The following is a 12,961-nucleotide window of genomic DNA, read 5'->3' on the forward strand; positions in this document are numbered from 1 at the left end:
TAAATGTTATTATCATTATTATTATTATGTTATTATTATTATTATTATTATATTTTTATTATTATTATTATCTCAGTTCCCTCAACTGTAAAATGGGGATTAGGACTGTGAGCCCCATGTGTCCGATCTAATCAGCTTGTATCTACCCCAGCGCTTAGTACGGGGCTGGGCACCTAGTAAGCTCCTCAACATCTATGTATTTTTAAAATATACATATATACTTTTAAATATGTTTGCGAGCCCTACGGGCCTGCCTGCTTTGCGCTCAGAACAGTGCCTGGCACATAGTGAGCATCTCAACAAATACCATGAGGGGGAAAAAAAAAAAGGAATCGTGCGTGTGCCCGCCGGCCCCGGCCGTTTTACGTCTAATACAGTGCCTGGCACGTAGTGAGCGCTTCAATAGCTACCACAGAAAAAAAAAAGGAATAAAAACCCCGAGTGAGCGGGCTGTCTTGCGGTGACGTCATCGGAGAGGGCGGGGCCGTCCTCGGGCGGCGTGTTCGGATTGGCTGGCCGGCGCGCGCCCGCTCCGGCCTCGGCCCCGCCCCTGATGGACAGATTGATTGATTGACAGACCAGAGCCGGACCACGCCAGGGCATGTCCGCAGGGGGAGGGGCCCGAAGCCCCGCCCCCTCCACCGCCGTCGGGACCGAAGCCCCGCCCCTTTCCCGCCTTTGGGCCCGGAGCCCCGCCCCCACTTTCGGACCGAAGCTCCGCCCTCCCCCCCCCCCGCTCTCGGACCCGAAGCACCGCCCCTTTCCCCACCCTCGGACCCGAAGCCCCGCCCCCTTCACCACCCTCGAACTCGAAGCCCCGCCCCTTTCTCCATCCTCGGACCCGAAGCCACGCCTCTTTCCCCCGCCCTCGGACCCGAAGCCCCGCCCCCTTTCCCCACCCTCGGACCCGAAGCCCCGCCCCTTCCACCACCCTCGAACTCGAAGCCCCGCCCCTTTCTCCATCCTCGGACCCGAAGCCACGCCTCTTTCCCCCGCCCTCGGACCCGAAGCCCCGCCCCCTTTCCCCACCCTCGGTCCCGAAGCCCCGCCCCTTCCACCACCCTCGAACTCGAAGCCCCGCCCCTTTCTCCATCCTCGGACCCGAAGCCATGCCTCTTTCCCCCGCCCTCGGACCCGAAGCCCCGCCCCCTTTCCCCACCCTCGGACCCGAAGCCCAGCCCCTCCCCCCTCGGACCCGAAGCCCCGCCCCTCTCCCCGCCCTCGGCCCCTAAGCCCCGCCCACTGCCACTTTCGGGCCCGAAGCCCCGCCCCCTTTCCCGCCTTCGGCGCCCTGACCCCCTCCCACCACCACCATCACCACCTTCGGACCCGAAGCTCCGCCCCGTTGCCCGCCTGCGGGTCCATAGCCCCGCCCCCACCCCGCCCCCGGCCCCTAAGCCCCGCCCACCGCCCCTTCGGTCCCGAAGCCCCGCCCCATTCCCCGCCCCCGGCCCCCTAAGCCCCGCCCACCACCTTCGGACCGAAAAGCTCCGCCCCCTTCCCCGCCTTCGGACCCACAGCCCCGCCCTCGGCCCCCTAAGCCCCGCCCACCACCGCCACCTTCGGACCCGAAAACTCCGCCCCCTTCCCCGCCTTCGGGCCCTCAGCCCAGCCCCACTCCCCGCCTTCTGGTCCATAGCCCCGCCCCTGCCCCTCCCTCGGCCCCAAAGCCCCGCCGACCACCACCGCCTTCGGGCCCTAAGCTCCGCCCCTCCCGGCCTTCGGGCTAGAAGCCCCGCCCCTTTCCCCCTCCCCGGCCCTCCTACGCCCCGCCCACCCCCTCCGAGCCCGAGGCCCCGCCCCGTTTTCCGGCGTCGGCCCCCCCCTCCCACCACCACCTTCGGACCCGAAGCCCCGCCCCTTCCCCGCCTTCGGGTCAGCAGCCCCGCCCCCACCACGCCTTCGGCCCCCTAAGCCCGCCCCTCCCCGCCTGCGGGCCCGAAAGCCCCGCCCCTTCCCCGCCTTCGGGCCCCTAAGCCCCGCCCACCGCCCCCTTCGGTCCCGAAGCCCCGCCCGCCTTCGGGCCCCTAAGCCCCGCCCACCACCGTCGGACCGAAAAGCTCCGCCCCTTCCCCGCCTTCGGGTCCATAGCCCCGCCCCGCCCCGCCCTCAGCCCAAGCCCCGCCCACCACCACCTTCGCGGCATCGGCATAAGCCCCGCCCAACCCCACCTTCGGGCCCGAAGCCCCGCCCCCTTTTCTGCCCTCGGCCCCTAAACCCCGCCCATCACCACCGCCTTCGGGGCCGAAAGCCCCGCCCCTCTCCCCCTTCGGGCCCACAGCCCCGCCCACCGCCCCCTTCGGCCCCGAAGTCCCGCCCCCTTCCCGTCTCGAGGCCCCTAAGCCCCGCCCCTTTCCCCGCCCTCGGTCCCCCAGGCCCCGCCTACCACCTTCAGACCGAAAAGGCTCCGCCCCCTCTCCGCCCTCGGCCCCCCAAGCCCCGCCCACCAGCGCCTCCGGTTCCCGAAGCCCCGCCCCTTTCCCCGCCCTCGGCCAATGAGCCCCGCCCAGCAGCGCCTCCGGGGGGCCTAAGCCCCGCCCCTTCCCCCGCCCCGGCCCCGGCAAGCCCCGCCCAGCCGCGCCTCCGCTCCCGAAGCCCCGCCCCCTCGCCTCCCCGGGCCCCGCCCCCGCCCCCGGCGCCGTCCCTCCCGGCCGCGCCGGGTTTTCTCGCCATTTTTAGTGGGTTCGGGGCCGGGCGGGGGGGGCTGCCGGTCCGCTCCGGTCCGGTCCGTCCGTCCGTCCGGAGCCGCGGAGCGGAGCGGTGTGTGTGTGTGCGCGTGCGTGAAGGTGCGCCCGGCCCCGGCCCCGGCCCCGTCCCGCGGGCAGCGGTCCCCCGTGCAGGCCGGATGACGGGCGGCCGGCGGCTCGGGGGCGGCGCTCGGCGTCCCCGGGCCATGCGGCCCCCGCCCCCCCGGGGCTGACCCGCCCCGACCGGACCGGACCGGACCGGACCCACCGGACCTCCCGGAGCGGCCCCCAGCATGGGCTGCGCGCCCAGCATCCACATCTCGGACAGCCGGGTGCACTACCGCGGGGCCAAGGAGGCCGACGACCCCCGCCCGGCGGGACCCCCGGGACCCCCGGGCGCCCCGCCGCCCCCCGGCCCGGGAGGAGGAGGAGGAGAAGGAGGAGGAGGAGGCGGAGGAGGCGGCGGAGGAGGAGGCGGCGGCGGCCCGGTCCGGGCCGTCCGTCCGGGGCTGTTCCTGGGCGCGGCCCGCACGGGCCCCTGCCGAGCCCGGCCGCAGCCCGCCAGGCCCGGCCCCGCCAGGCCCACCGACCCCGAAGCCCCGCAGCCCCGACACCCCCGCAACGCACACAAGGTAACACCCCCAATCCCCCCACCCACGCCGCCGCCCCTTCTCCCTCCCGATCCCTCTCCCTCTTTCCCTTTCTCCCTCTTCTCTTTCCCCCATCCTCCCTCCTCTCTCCCTCTCCCCTTCTCTCTCCCCCTTTCCCTTTCTCCCTCTCCCCTTTCTCTCCCTCTCTCTCCCCCCCATTCTCCCTCTCTCCCCCTTTCCCCTTCTCTCTCCCCCTTTCCCTTCTCTCTCCCTTTCCCTTCCTCTCTCTCTTCTCTCTCCCTCTCCCCTTCCCTCTCCTGTTCCCCGTCGCCTTTCCCCTTCCCTCTCCCTTTTCCTCTCCCTCTCCCCTTCCCTCTCCCTTTTCCTCTCCCTCTCCCTTTCCCCTTCCCATTCCCTCTCCCTCTCCCCTTCCCTCTCCCTTTCCCCTCCCCTCTCCCCTTTTCCCTCCCTTTCCCCTCCTCCCTCCCTCTCCCCTTTCCTCTCCCTCTCCCCTTTCCTCTCCCCTTTCCTCTCCCTCTCCCCTTTCCTCTCCCTCTCCCCTTTTTTCTCTCCCTCTCCCCTTTTCTCTCCCTCTCCCCTTTTCTCTCCCTCTCCCCTTTTCTCTCCCTCTCCCCTTTTCTCTCCCTCTCCCCTTTTCTCTCCCTCTCCTCTTTCCTCTCCCTCTCCCCTTCCCTCTCTCTCTCTCCCCTTCCCTCTGTCTCTCTCCCCGTCCCCCTCCCTTTCCCCGTCCCCTTCCCTCTCCCCTTCCCTCTCTCTCTCTCCCCTTCCCTCTGTCTCTCTCCCCGTCCCCCTCCCTTTCCCCGTCCCCTTCCCTCTCCCTCTCCCCTTCCCTCTCCCCTTCCCTCTCCCCTTCCCTCTTCTTTTCCCTCTCCCTTTCCCCTTCCCTCTCTCCTTCCCTCTCTCCTTCCCTCTCTCTTTCCCCTTCCCGCTCCCTTTCTCCTTCCCTCTCCCCTTCCCTCTCCCCTTCCCTCTCCCCCTCCCCTTCCCCCTCCCCTTCCCCCTCCCCTTCCCTCTCCCCTTCCCCCTCCCCTTCCCTCTCCCCTTCCCTCTCCCCTTCCCTCTCCCCTTCCCTCTCCCTCTCCCCGTCCCTTTCCCCTTCCCTCTCCCTTTCCCCTTCCCTCTCCCCTTCCCTCTCCCTTTCCCCTTCCCTCTCCCTTCCCTCTCCCTTTCCCCTTCCCTCTCCCGTTCCCCTTCCCCCTCCCGTTCCCCTTCCCCCCTTCTCTCCTCCCCCTCCCCTTATCTCTTCCCCCTCCCCTTCTCTCTTCCCCTCACCCTTCTCTCTCCCTCTCTCCCCCTTCTCCTCTCTTTCCCTTTCCCCTTCTCTCTCCCTCTCTCTCTCCCTCTCCCCTTCTCTCTCTCTCTCTCTCCCTCTCTCTCTCTCTCCCTCCCTCTCTCTCTCTCTGTCTCTCTCTCCCTCTCTCTCTCTCTCTCTCCTCAATGGCATTTGTTGAGCCCTTACTATGTGCCAGCCCTGGGGTAGACACAACCTAACCAAGTTGGATTCATTCAGTCCATGTCCCACGTGGGGCTCACGGTCTTAATCCCCACTTTACAGACAAGGGGCCTGAGGCCCAGGGAAGGGAAGTGACTGACCCAAGGTAACCCAGCCGACCAGTGGTGGAGCCGGGATCAGAACCCAGATCCCAGCCCCGTGCTCTAGCCACTAGGCCACACCGCTTCTCGAAGGAGAGCCTCTTCGAAGCCACTTCAGCCCCCGGACTCCGGTCTAGCGGGACACAGGCCTCGACTTGGGCGCCGGGAGCAGAATCAATCAATCAATCGTATTTATTGAGCGCTTACTATGTGCAGAGCACTGTACTAAGCGCTTGGGAAGTACAAATTGGCAGCACATGACATGGCAACACATGAATCGCAAGACGAGAACCTGCCTTTCTACTCCATTTCTGTTATTTGTTACCGGCAGTGGGCATCGGCAGCGCTGGCACCCGCGCGCCTTGCGGAGATGCCCCTTCCCCTGGGATTTGCATCGAGACGGTCCTTGGTGGTGATGGTGCCGGTGGGAGCCCCGGGAGCCGAAAGCAGCCAACTGTATTTCGGAAATGTCCGGAGTGGGCGAGCGAACGCGCTTTGTGGAATAACAGGTTGATATCAATTGAGCGTGAAATTGGAATGGGCTCGGATTTCCCCCTCTGAGGAGTGCCCCGGTGTTCCCGGCACGTTTTCCCGACAGGACTTTTAGCAACCGAACAAAAATAAGAAGGATCCCCTATCGTTTGCTAATTCCGCCGGATGGGACTCTCCCAAGCGTTCAGTACGGCGCTCCGCTCGTAGCGTTCAATAAGTACCACTGATGGATTGGAACTGGGTCCTGTGGGCCAAGCGCAGGGCTCCCTAACTCCTCCGGGTCCTGGAAGGCTGAGAAGTAGTGGCTAGGGCTCGGGAGTCAGAAGGTCCTGGGTTCTAATCCTGGCTCCGCCACCTGTCTGCTGTGCGACCTTGGGCAAGTCACTTCACTTCTCTGGGCTTCATTCCCCCTTTTAGACTGTGAGCCCACTGTTGGGCAGGGACCGTCTCTATATGTTGCCAACTTGGTACTTCCCAAGCGCTTAGTACAGTGCTCTGCACACAGTAAGCGCTCAATAAATACCATTGATTGATTGATTGATTCATTTACCTCATCTGTAAAACACGGGTCGGGACCGTGAGCCCCGCATGGGACAGGGACTGCGCCCAACCCAATTCATCAATCGTATTTATTGAGCGCTTACTATGTGCAGAGCACTGTACTAAGCGCTTGGGAAGTACAAATTGGCAACCTATAGAGACAGTCCCTACCCAACAGTGGGCTCACAGTCTAAAAGTCTAAAAGTCTAAATTCGTTTGTATGCCCTCCCCCCAGCGCTTAGTACAGTGCCTGGCACATAGTAAGTGCTTAACAAATACCGCGATTATTATTAATATTCGTTTCTTGCTGTGTGTTTTGAACGCGTTTCGGTGCTTGCCGTGTGTCAACCGCCATTAGAGAAGCAGTGTGGCTTAGTGGCAAGACCCCAGGCTTGGGAGTCGGAGGTCGTGGGTTCTAATCCCGGCCCCGCCACTTGTCTGCTTGTGTGACCTTGGGCGAGTCACTTCACTTCTCTGTGCCTCAGTGGCCTCATCTGTGAAATGGGGCTGAAGACCGTGAGCCCCACTTGGGACAACCTGATCACCTTGTATCTACCCCAGCGCTTAGAACAGTGCTTGGCACATAAAAAAAATGCCATCATCATCATTCTGAGTGCTGGGGAGGTACGAGTGAATTAGGAGGGAGAGCAGGTATGTCCGTTTCACAGCGGGGGAAACTGAGGCCCAGTAAAGCTGTTGGCCCAGGGTCAAGCAGTTGGCAGAGCCGCGTTGAGCACCCTGGTACTCCTGAATCCCGGGCCCGGGCTCTGGCCACCCGCTCTGCGGCGTCTTCCCGCTTTTCACCCGCAAAACCAACCTCTCCACGTATCCGTGTCCTCCCCAGCCCGAACCGCGCTCCCTTGGCATTTTTGCGGGGCGCACGGCGGCGTGAAGAAGCGCCGTGCCGCCTCACGCATCGAACCAGAAAAACAGGAATAGAAAAGACGTCATTTCACTTCATTCGGCAAGCAGAGAGTTTGGGGCAGAAACCTTAACTTTGGAATTTCCTGGCCCTGCCTATATCTCCGCCTTGAGTTTCGTGAGCTGAGGTTTTGCTTTATTCCCCTCCCTGCCCCCACTCTGGGTTGTTTTTTTTTTTTTCTGGGATCTTGTTTGTTTAAGAGACGGGGGATAGGAAACGGAGAAAATCAGGAAAAATGTGTCGGAGCTTGATGCAGGAAGCTTCCACTCTGTAGTTCTTTGCCTTTGGCCAGAGGGGCTGTAAAAATGGAGAAGAAAATGTTCTACTGTGTTTCCTCAGACCCATAATTTTGAGCCGGCGTCATCTTAAAAATACCATTTTTCTTCAGAATTGGCCGGTGTCTTTCCCCTTCGACCTTCCCGTTGGATTTTTATGGCTTTGTTCTGTTTTGTAACACGCTCACCCTGTCCATCCTATTTTTTTCCTTGGGAATAGGCAAAGCAATCTTCCACTTTGGCCCAGTGGAGCCGAAAGGATTTATACCACCTCCGGGACAACTTCACCTTTGGGGTTCCCCGCTCTTCCCCCACATTCCCGTTTCCCACAACCAATGGAACAGGTTGGCTCTTGCAGATACTTTCCAAGAGACGGATCTCTATTCAGAAGTGCGGATATCCATGGAAACTATCCTTTTTAAAAAAACAGAAAAATTCCTGGGCCGCTTCTTTTTAGTGTGGGACAGTAGGTTAGATATAATGCGCGTGCATTTTTGATCCGCTTAATTGGGCTTTTTTTTTAAAAAAACTTTAAAACAGATACTTTTTACCGGACAGGCGGGTCGTCTCTCAAACCACGCGATGCCATTTCCAAATGAGCGGTTTTATGTTTTTGTGATTTTAAACCCCAAAACCTCCTGGGTCATCTCCCGGCAGACGTTGAGTTCGGATTAGAAAGCAGGACTCGGACCATTTTGCTTGAAAGCGAGTTTATTAATGCAAAAATGGTGGCTTGGAAGTTGTAGACGAGAAATCTGGAACTTCTTTCTATTTCTGGGATTTATTCCATAAACATTCACCGCTGGTTTTTAAATAAACAGTGTCACGGAGGAAAGGCCAAACTGGAAATATGAAGTGGGGGAGGGAGTGGAGAAGCTTGGAGAAGCTAGGAGCTATGCTGTTGGCTGGACAAATTCATTCATTCGTTCAATCGTATTTATTGAGCGCTTACCGTGTGCAGAGCACTGTACTAAGCGCTTAGCACTGTGCTGTGAGGTCATGTTGAAGTTGACAGATCTTCCCAGGAGAACCAGCTGTGGGCCATCTTGGTAGTTAGGCAGTAGGTGAGTCGTTTACCTTTCTGTGTTGTGGGGTTTTTTTGTTTTTGTTTTTGTTTCTTTGAAGTGGGACCCAATTTTCATGCATTCAACACTGCATGTGTTCTGGGTGCAAGACTCAGGAACCTCGGTGGACTCGGAACAAATAGAATAATTGTAATAATAATTGTAGCTTTTTACTCACCCCGTATGGTTTCTGATTGTGGATATTATTCTTTTTTCCTGGAAGTCCTTTCAGTTGATATAATAATAATAATAAAAAGACATCAGTAATAGTAAGCCCGCTCTGCTGCAATTTAGGAAGTACATAATGGAGCTGGAGAAGACCAAAAAAAACAAAAATGTGGGGCACTTTCCTTATGAGTTTAGCTGAAAAGATTAGACTGTGAGCCCGTTGTTGGGTAGGGACCGTCTCTTTATGTTGCCGATTTGTACTTCCCAAGCGCTTAGTACAGTGCTCTGCACACAGTAAGCGCACAATAAATGTGATTGAATGAATGATTAGGACAAGGTGGACTGAGAGGGCAAGCAGCGTGGCCTTCCTAGGAGTCAGAAGGATCTGGGTTCTAATCCTGACTCCACCACTTGTCTGCTATGTGACACAGTAAGCGCTCAATAAATATGATTGAATGATTAGGACAAGGTGGGCTGAGAGGGCAAGCAGCATGGCCTTGGAGTCAGAAGGATCTGGGTTCTAATCCTGGCTCCACCACTTGTCTGCTATGTGACCTTGGGCAAGTCATTTTGCTTGTCTGGGCCTCAGTTCCCTCATCTGTAAAATGGCGATTAAGACTGTGAGCCTCATGTGAGACAGGGACTGTGTCTAACCTAATTATCTTATAACTACCCCAGCGCTTAGAACAGTGCCTGGCACATAGTAAGCGCTTAACACATACCACAATTATTATTATTTTATTATTAGAGGGTTTGTTTTTGAAGTTGAAAGAAATACTAAGGGTGTGGACCGGCAGGACATGGAATTGTTGTTTCCCAGTTTCCCCCAGCAGCTGGAGGCTTGAGGGAATCGGTTTTCTCTAGAGTGTAAGATCACTGTGGTCCGGGATTGTGTCTGTTTATTGTCCTATTGATCTTCTCCCTAGTACAATGCTCTGCGCACAGTCAGCTCTCAATAAATACGATTGAATGAAAATAAATGAAATGAAACCCTCTGGTACAAGACACCCCAGGTTACAACCACCACCCGATACAAGCAACCTAGAGCTCTAGCCATTACTGCTGGGTTCTCGTCCCCGGATTGACGTCTTTCCCTGATCCTGTAACCTGCTTGCAGTGGGCAAGGAACATAATAATAATGATAATAATAATAATAATAGTGGTATTTAAGTGCTTACTATGTGCCAAGCACTGTTCTCAGCACTGGGGTAGATACAAGGTAATCAGGTTGTCCCACATGGAGCCCACACTCTTAATCCCCATAATACAGATGAGGGAACTGAGGTACAGAGAAGGAACATGTCTCCCAACTCTGTTGTACTGTCTTCTTTCAAGTGCTTAATATAGTGCTCTGTGCCCAGGAAGCGCTCAGTAAATACCACCGATTGATTGATTTCAATCTGGGGATACAACCTGTTGTTTCCCACTAATGCAGAAACCCTGGGATGAATGCAGGACTTGACACCTCACTGGTCAATCGGTTGTTGTATTTATCGAGCACTCACTGATTGCAGAGCACTGTATTAGACGCTTGGGAGACTAAGCCCCACTTTTCCTCATCCCCACTCCCTTCTGCGTGGCCCTGACTTGCTCCCTTTGTTCTCCCCCAACCCCTCACAGCCCCACAGCACTTATTTATAGATCTGTAATTTTATTTATTTGTATTGATTTCTATTTGTATTGTTGTCTGTCTCCCCCCTCTAAACTGTGGGCAGGGATTGTCACTATTTATTGTATTGTACTTGTATTTATTGTATATGTTGCCAACTTGTACTTCCCAAGCACTTAGTACAGTGCCCTGCACACAGTAAGTGCTCAATAAATACGATTGATGATGATGATGATTGTACTTTCCCAAGCGCTTAGTACATTGCCCTGCAACACAGTAAGCTGTTAATAAATATGATTGAATGAATGAATAAATGCAGTATATCAGAGTTGGTAAATACGTTCTCTGCCCACAGTGGGTTTACAGTTTAGAGGGGGAGACAGACATTAATAGAAATGAATACATTTCAGATATGCACATAAAGTGCTGTGGGGCTGAGAGAGGGTACAAATCCAAGTGCAAGGGTGATGCAGAAAGGAGTGGGAGAAGAGGAAAGGGGGGCTTAGTCAGGGAAGGCTTCTTGGAGGAGATGGGCCTTCAGTACGGCTTTGAAGGTAGGGAGAGTGATCGTCTGTCCGGTATGAAGAGGGCCAGAGGCAGGACGAGGTCAGCGGCGAGATAGATGAACTGGAGGTTCTTGAGGAGTGGGGAGACATGGACTGAATGCTTTTGTAAAAAAAAAAAATGATCCCGGCAGCAGAGCGAAGTGTGTACTGAAGTAGGGAGAAGCAAGAAGCGGGGAATTCAACAAGGAGACTCGTGCAGGAGTCAAGGTGGTGGAGGATTAGGGCAGATTTTAGCGATGTTGTGAAGGTTGAGCCGACAACATCTGGTGATAGGTGGGATTCGTGCATTGAATGAAAGAGGTGAGTCGAGAATAACACCACGGTTACCAGCTTGTGAGACAGGGAGGATGGTAGTGCCGTCTAAAGCGCCTGGAGGAGGACAGAGTTTGGGTGGGAAGACAAGGAGTTTTCTTGGGCATGTGAAGTTTGAGGTGGCTTTTCCAAGTGGAGATGTACTGAAGACGGGAGGATATGCGAGACTGCAGAGAAGGAGAGAGAACAGGACTGGAGATGTAGATTTGGGAATCATCTGCCTAGAGGTGGCAGTTGCAGCCGTGGGAGCAAATGAGTTCTCTGAGGAAGTGGGTGTGTTACTGGTGTTATTACTAATAATAAGCTTGAGTGCTTACTATGTGCAAAGTACTAAGCACTTGGGAGAGTACAATATAACATCAGACACATTCCCTGCCCTCAGCGGGCTTGTGAGACGGGAAGGTTGGTGGTGCCGTCATCAGTGATGGAAAGGCAGCGGGAAGTTCAGTTTTTGCCATATTAAGTTTGAGATGAGGGCAGGACGTCCAAGTAGAGGTGTTTTGAAGGCAGGAGGAACTACGAGACTGCAGAGAGGGAGAGAGAAACCGTAGCTGAATCCGTGTGAGCAGATGAGTTTTCCAAGGCAGTGGGTATAGATGGAGAAAAGAAGGGGACCCAGAACTGAACCTTGAGGGACCCCCACAGTTAGGGAATGGGAGACAGAGGGAGCCCACAAAAGACACTGAGAATGAGCGGCCAGAGAGATAGGAGGAGAACCAAGAGTGGACAGCGTCAGTGCTGCCGAGGTTGGGTAATGTTTCCAGGAGAATTGGGTGGTCGACAGCGACAAAGGCAGCTGAGAGGTCGAGGAGGATTTAGGATGGGTAGAGGCCATTGGATTTGGCAAGAAGGAGGTCATTGGTGACCTTGAAAAGGTGGTTTTTGTGGAGCGAAGGGAATGGAAGCCAGATTGGAGGGGGTTAAGGAGAGAATTGGAGGAGAGGAACTTGAGGCAGCGGGTGTAGACAGCTCGCTCAAGGATTTTGGAGAACAGTAAGAGGGAGATGGGGCGATAAATGGAGGGAGCCATGGGGTCAAGGGAGGATTTTTGTAGGATGGGGGAGATATGGTCATGATTAAAAGCAGTGGGGAAGAAGCCATTGGAGAGTTGAAGATGGCAGTTAGGGAGGGACGAAGGGAGGGGGCAAGTGTTTTGATGAGGTGCGAAGGAATAGGGTCAGATGCACAGGCGGATGGGGTGCATTTTGAGAGAAGGCAGGAGATCTATAGCGATAGTGCTGGGAAAGATGGGAGAGTTGAAGAAGGGGCAGGAGAGGGGAGGGCCTGGAGTGGGGCAGGGGGGATTTTCGGGAGATCATGCCTGATAGGGTCAATTTTGTTGATGAAATAGGTGGGTGGGTCACAGGGGGCGAGGGATGGGGGAGGAGGGGGGGACAGGGGGCCTGAGAAGGAAGTTAAATATCTGGAGCAACTGGCAAGGGCGGTGGATATGGGAGTCAGTAAGGGAGGAGAAATAGTTTTGGTGGGCAGAGGAGAGGGCAGAGTTAAAGCACACAAGGATAAACTTGTAATGGACGAAATCGGCCTGATATCTAGATTTCCGCCGCGGCTCTTGCACAGGAATGAAGGAAGCAGACTGTAGAGGTGATCCAGGGCCGAGGGTTAGTGGTACAAGATCAAAGGACTAGGGGAGCGAATGAGTTGAGTTGCGCAGAGAAGGTGGTGTTGAGAGCATCAATTTGGCCGTCGAGGGAAGGTAGTTTGGGTACGGAGCCTAACTTGGGCATGATGATTTGAGAAAATTGGATGGGGTCAAAAGATCGGCGGTCTCTGTGGGGTAACAGTCCAGATTTATGGGGAGGAGGAGTGTGGGAGAGAAGGCAAGTGAGGCGGTTGTAGTAAAGGGATTTCAGAGTTGGTGAGGGTAGAGATTGTGCAGAAGCTGGAGATGATGAGATCGAGTGTGTGTCCAGGTTGATGAATGGGTGAGGTGGGATGGAGTAGGAGGTCCATGGAGTTGAGAAGTGATCTAAGGTGGACAGCCGAAGGGTCATCAGGAATATCTACGTGGGTGTAGATGGAGAATAGAATAACTGAACCTTTGAGACCCTCCCACAGTTAGAAGGTGGGAGGCAGAGGAGGAGCCCGTGAGAGAGACTGT

General features: G+C 56.2%; 1 protein-coding gene across 1 annotated transcript in view; it reads left to right on the forward strand.

Moving 5' to 3' along the window:
• The first annotated feature begins 2,980 nt into the window (after window positions 1-2,980).
• The window catches only part of PDE8A (phosphodiesterase 8A), a 223,458-nt gene continuing 213,477 nt past the window's right edge, over window positions 2,981-12,961 (forward strand). The window contains exons 1-2 of the mRNA XM_038767010.1: window positions 2,981-3,061; window positions 3,245-3,319. Coding sequence (XP_038622938.1) covers window positions 2,981-3,061; window positions 3,245-3,319 — 156 coding nt within the window. The remainder of the gene's footprint in view (window positions 3,062-3,244; window positions 3,320-12,961) is intronic.

The sequence above is a fragment of the Tachyglossus aculeatus genome, chromosome 26 (assembly GCF_015852505.1).
Source record: "Tachyglossus aculeatus isolate mTacAcu1 chromosome 26, mTacAcu1.pri, whole genome shotgun sequence".
Lineage (NCBI taxonomy): Eukaryota > Metazoa > Chordata > Mammalia > Monotremata > Tachyglossidae > Tachyglossus > Tachyglossus aculeatus.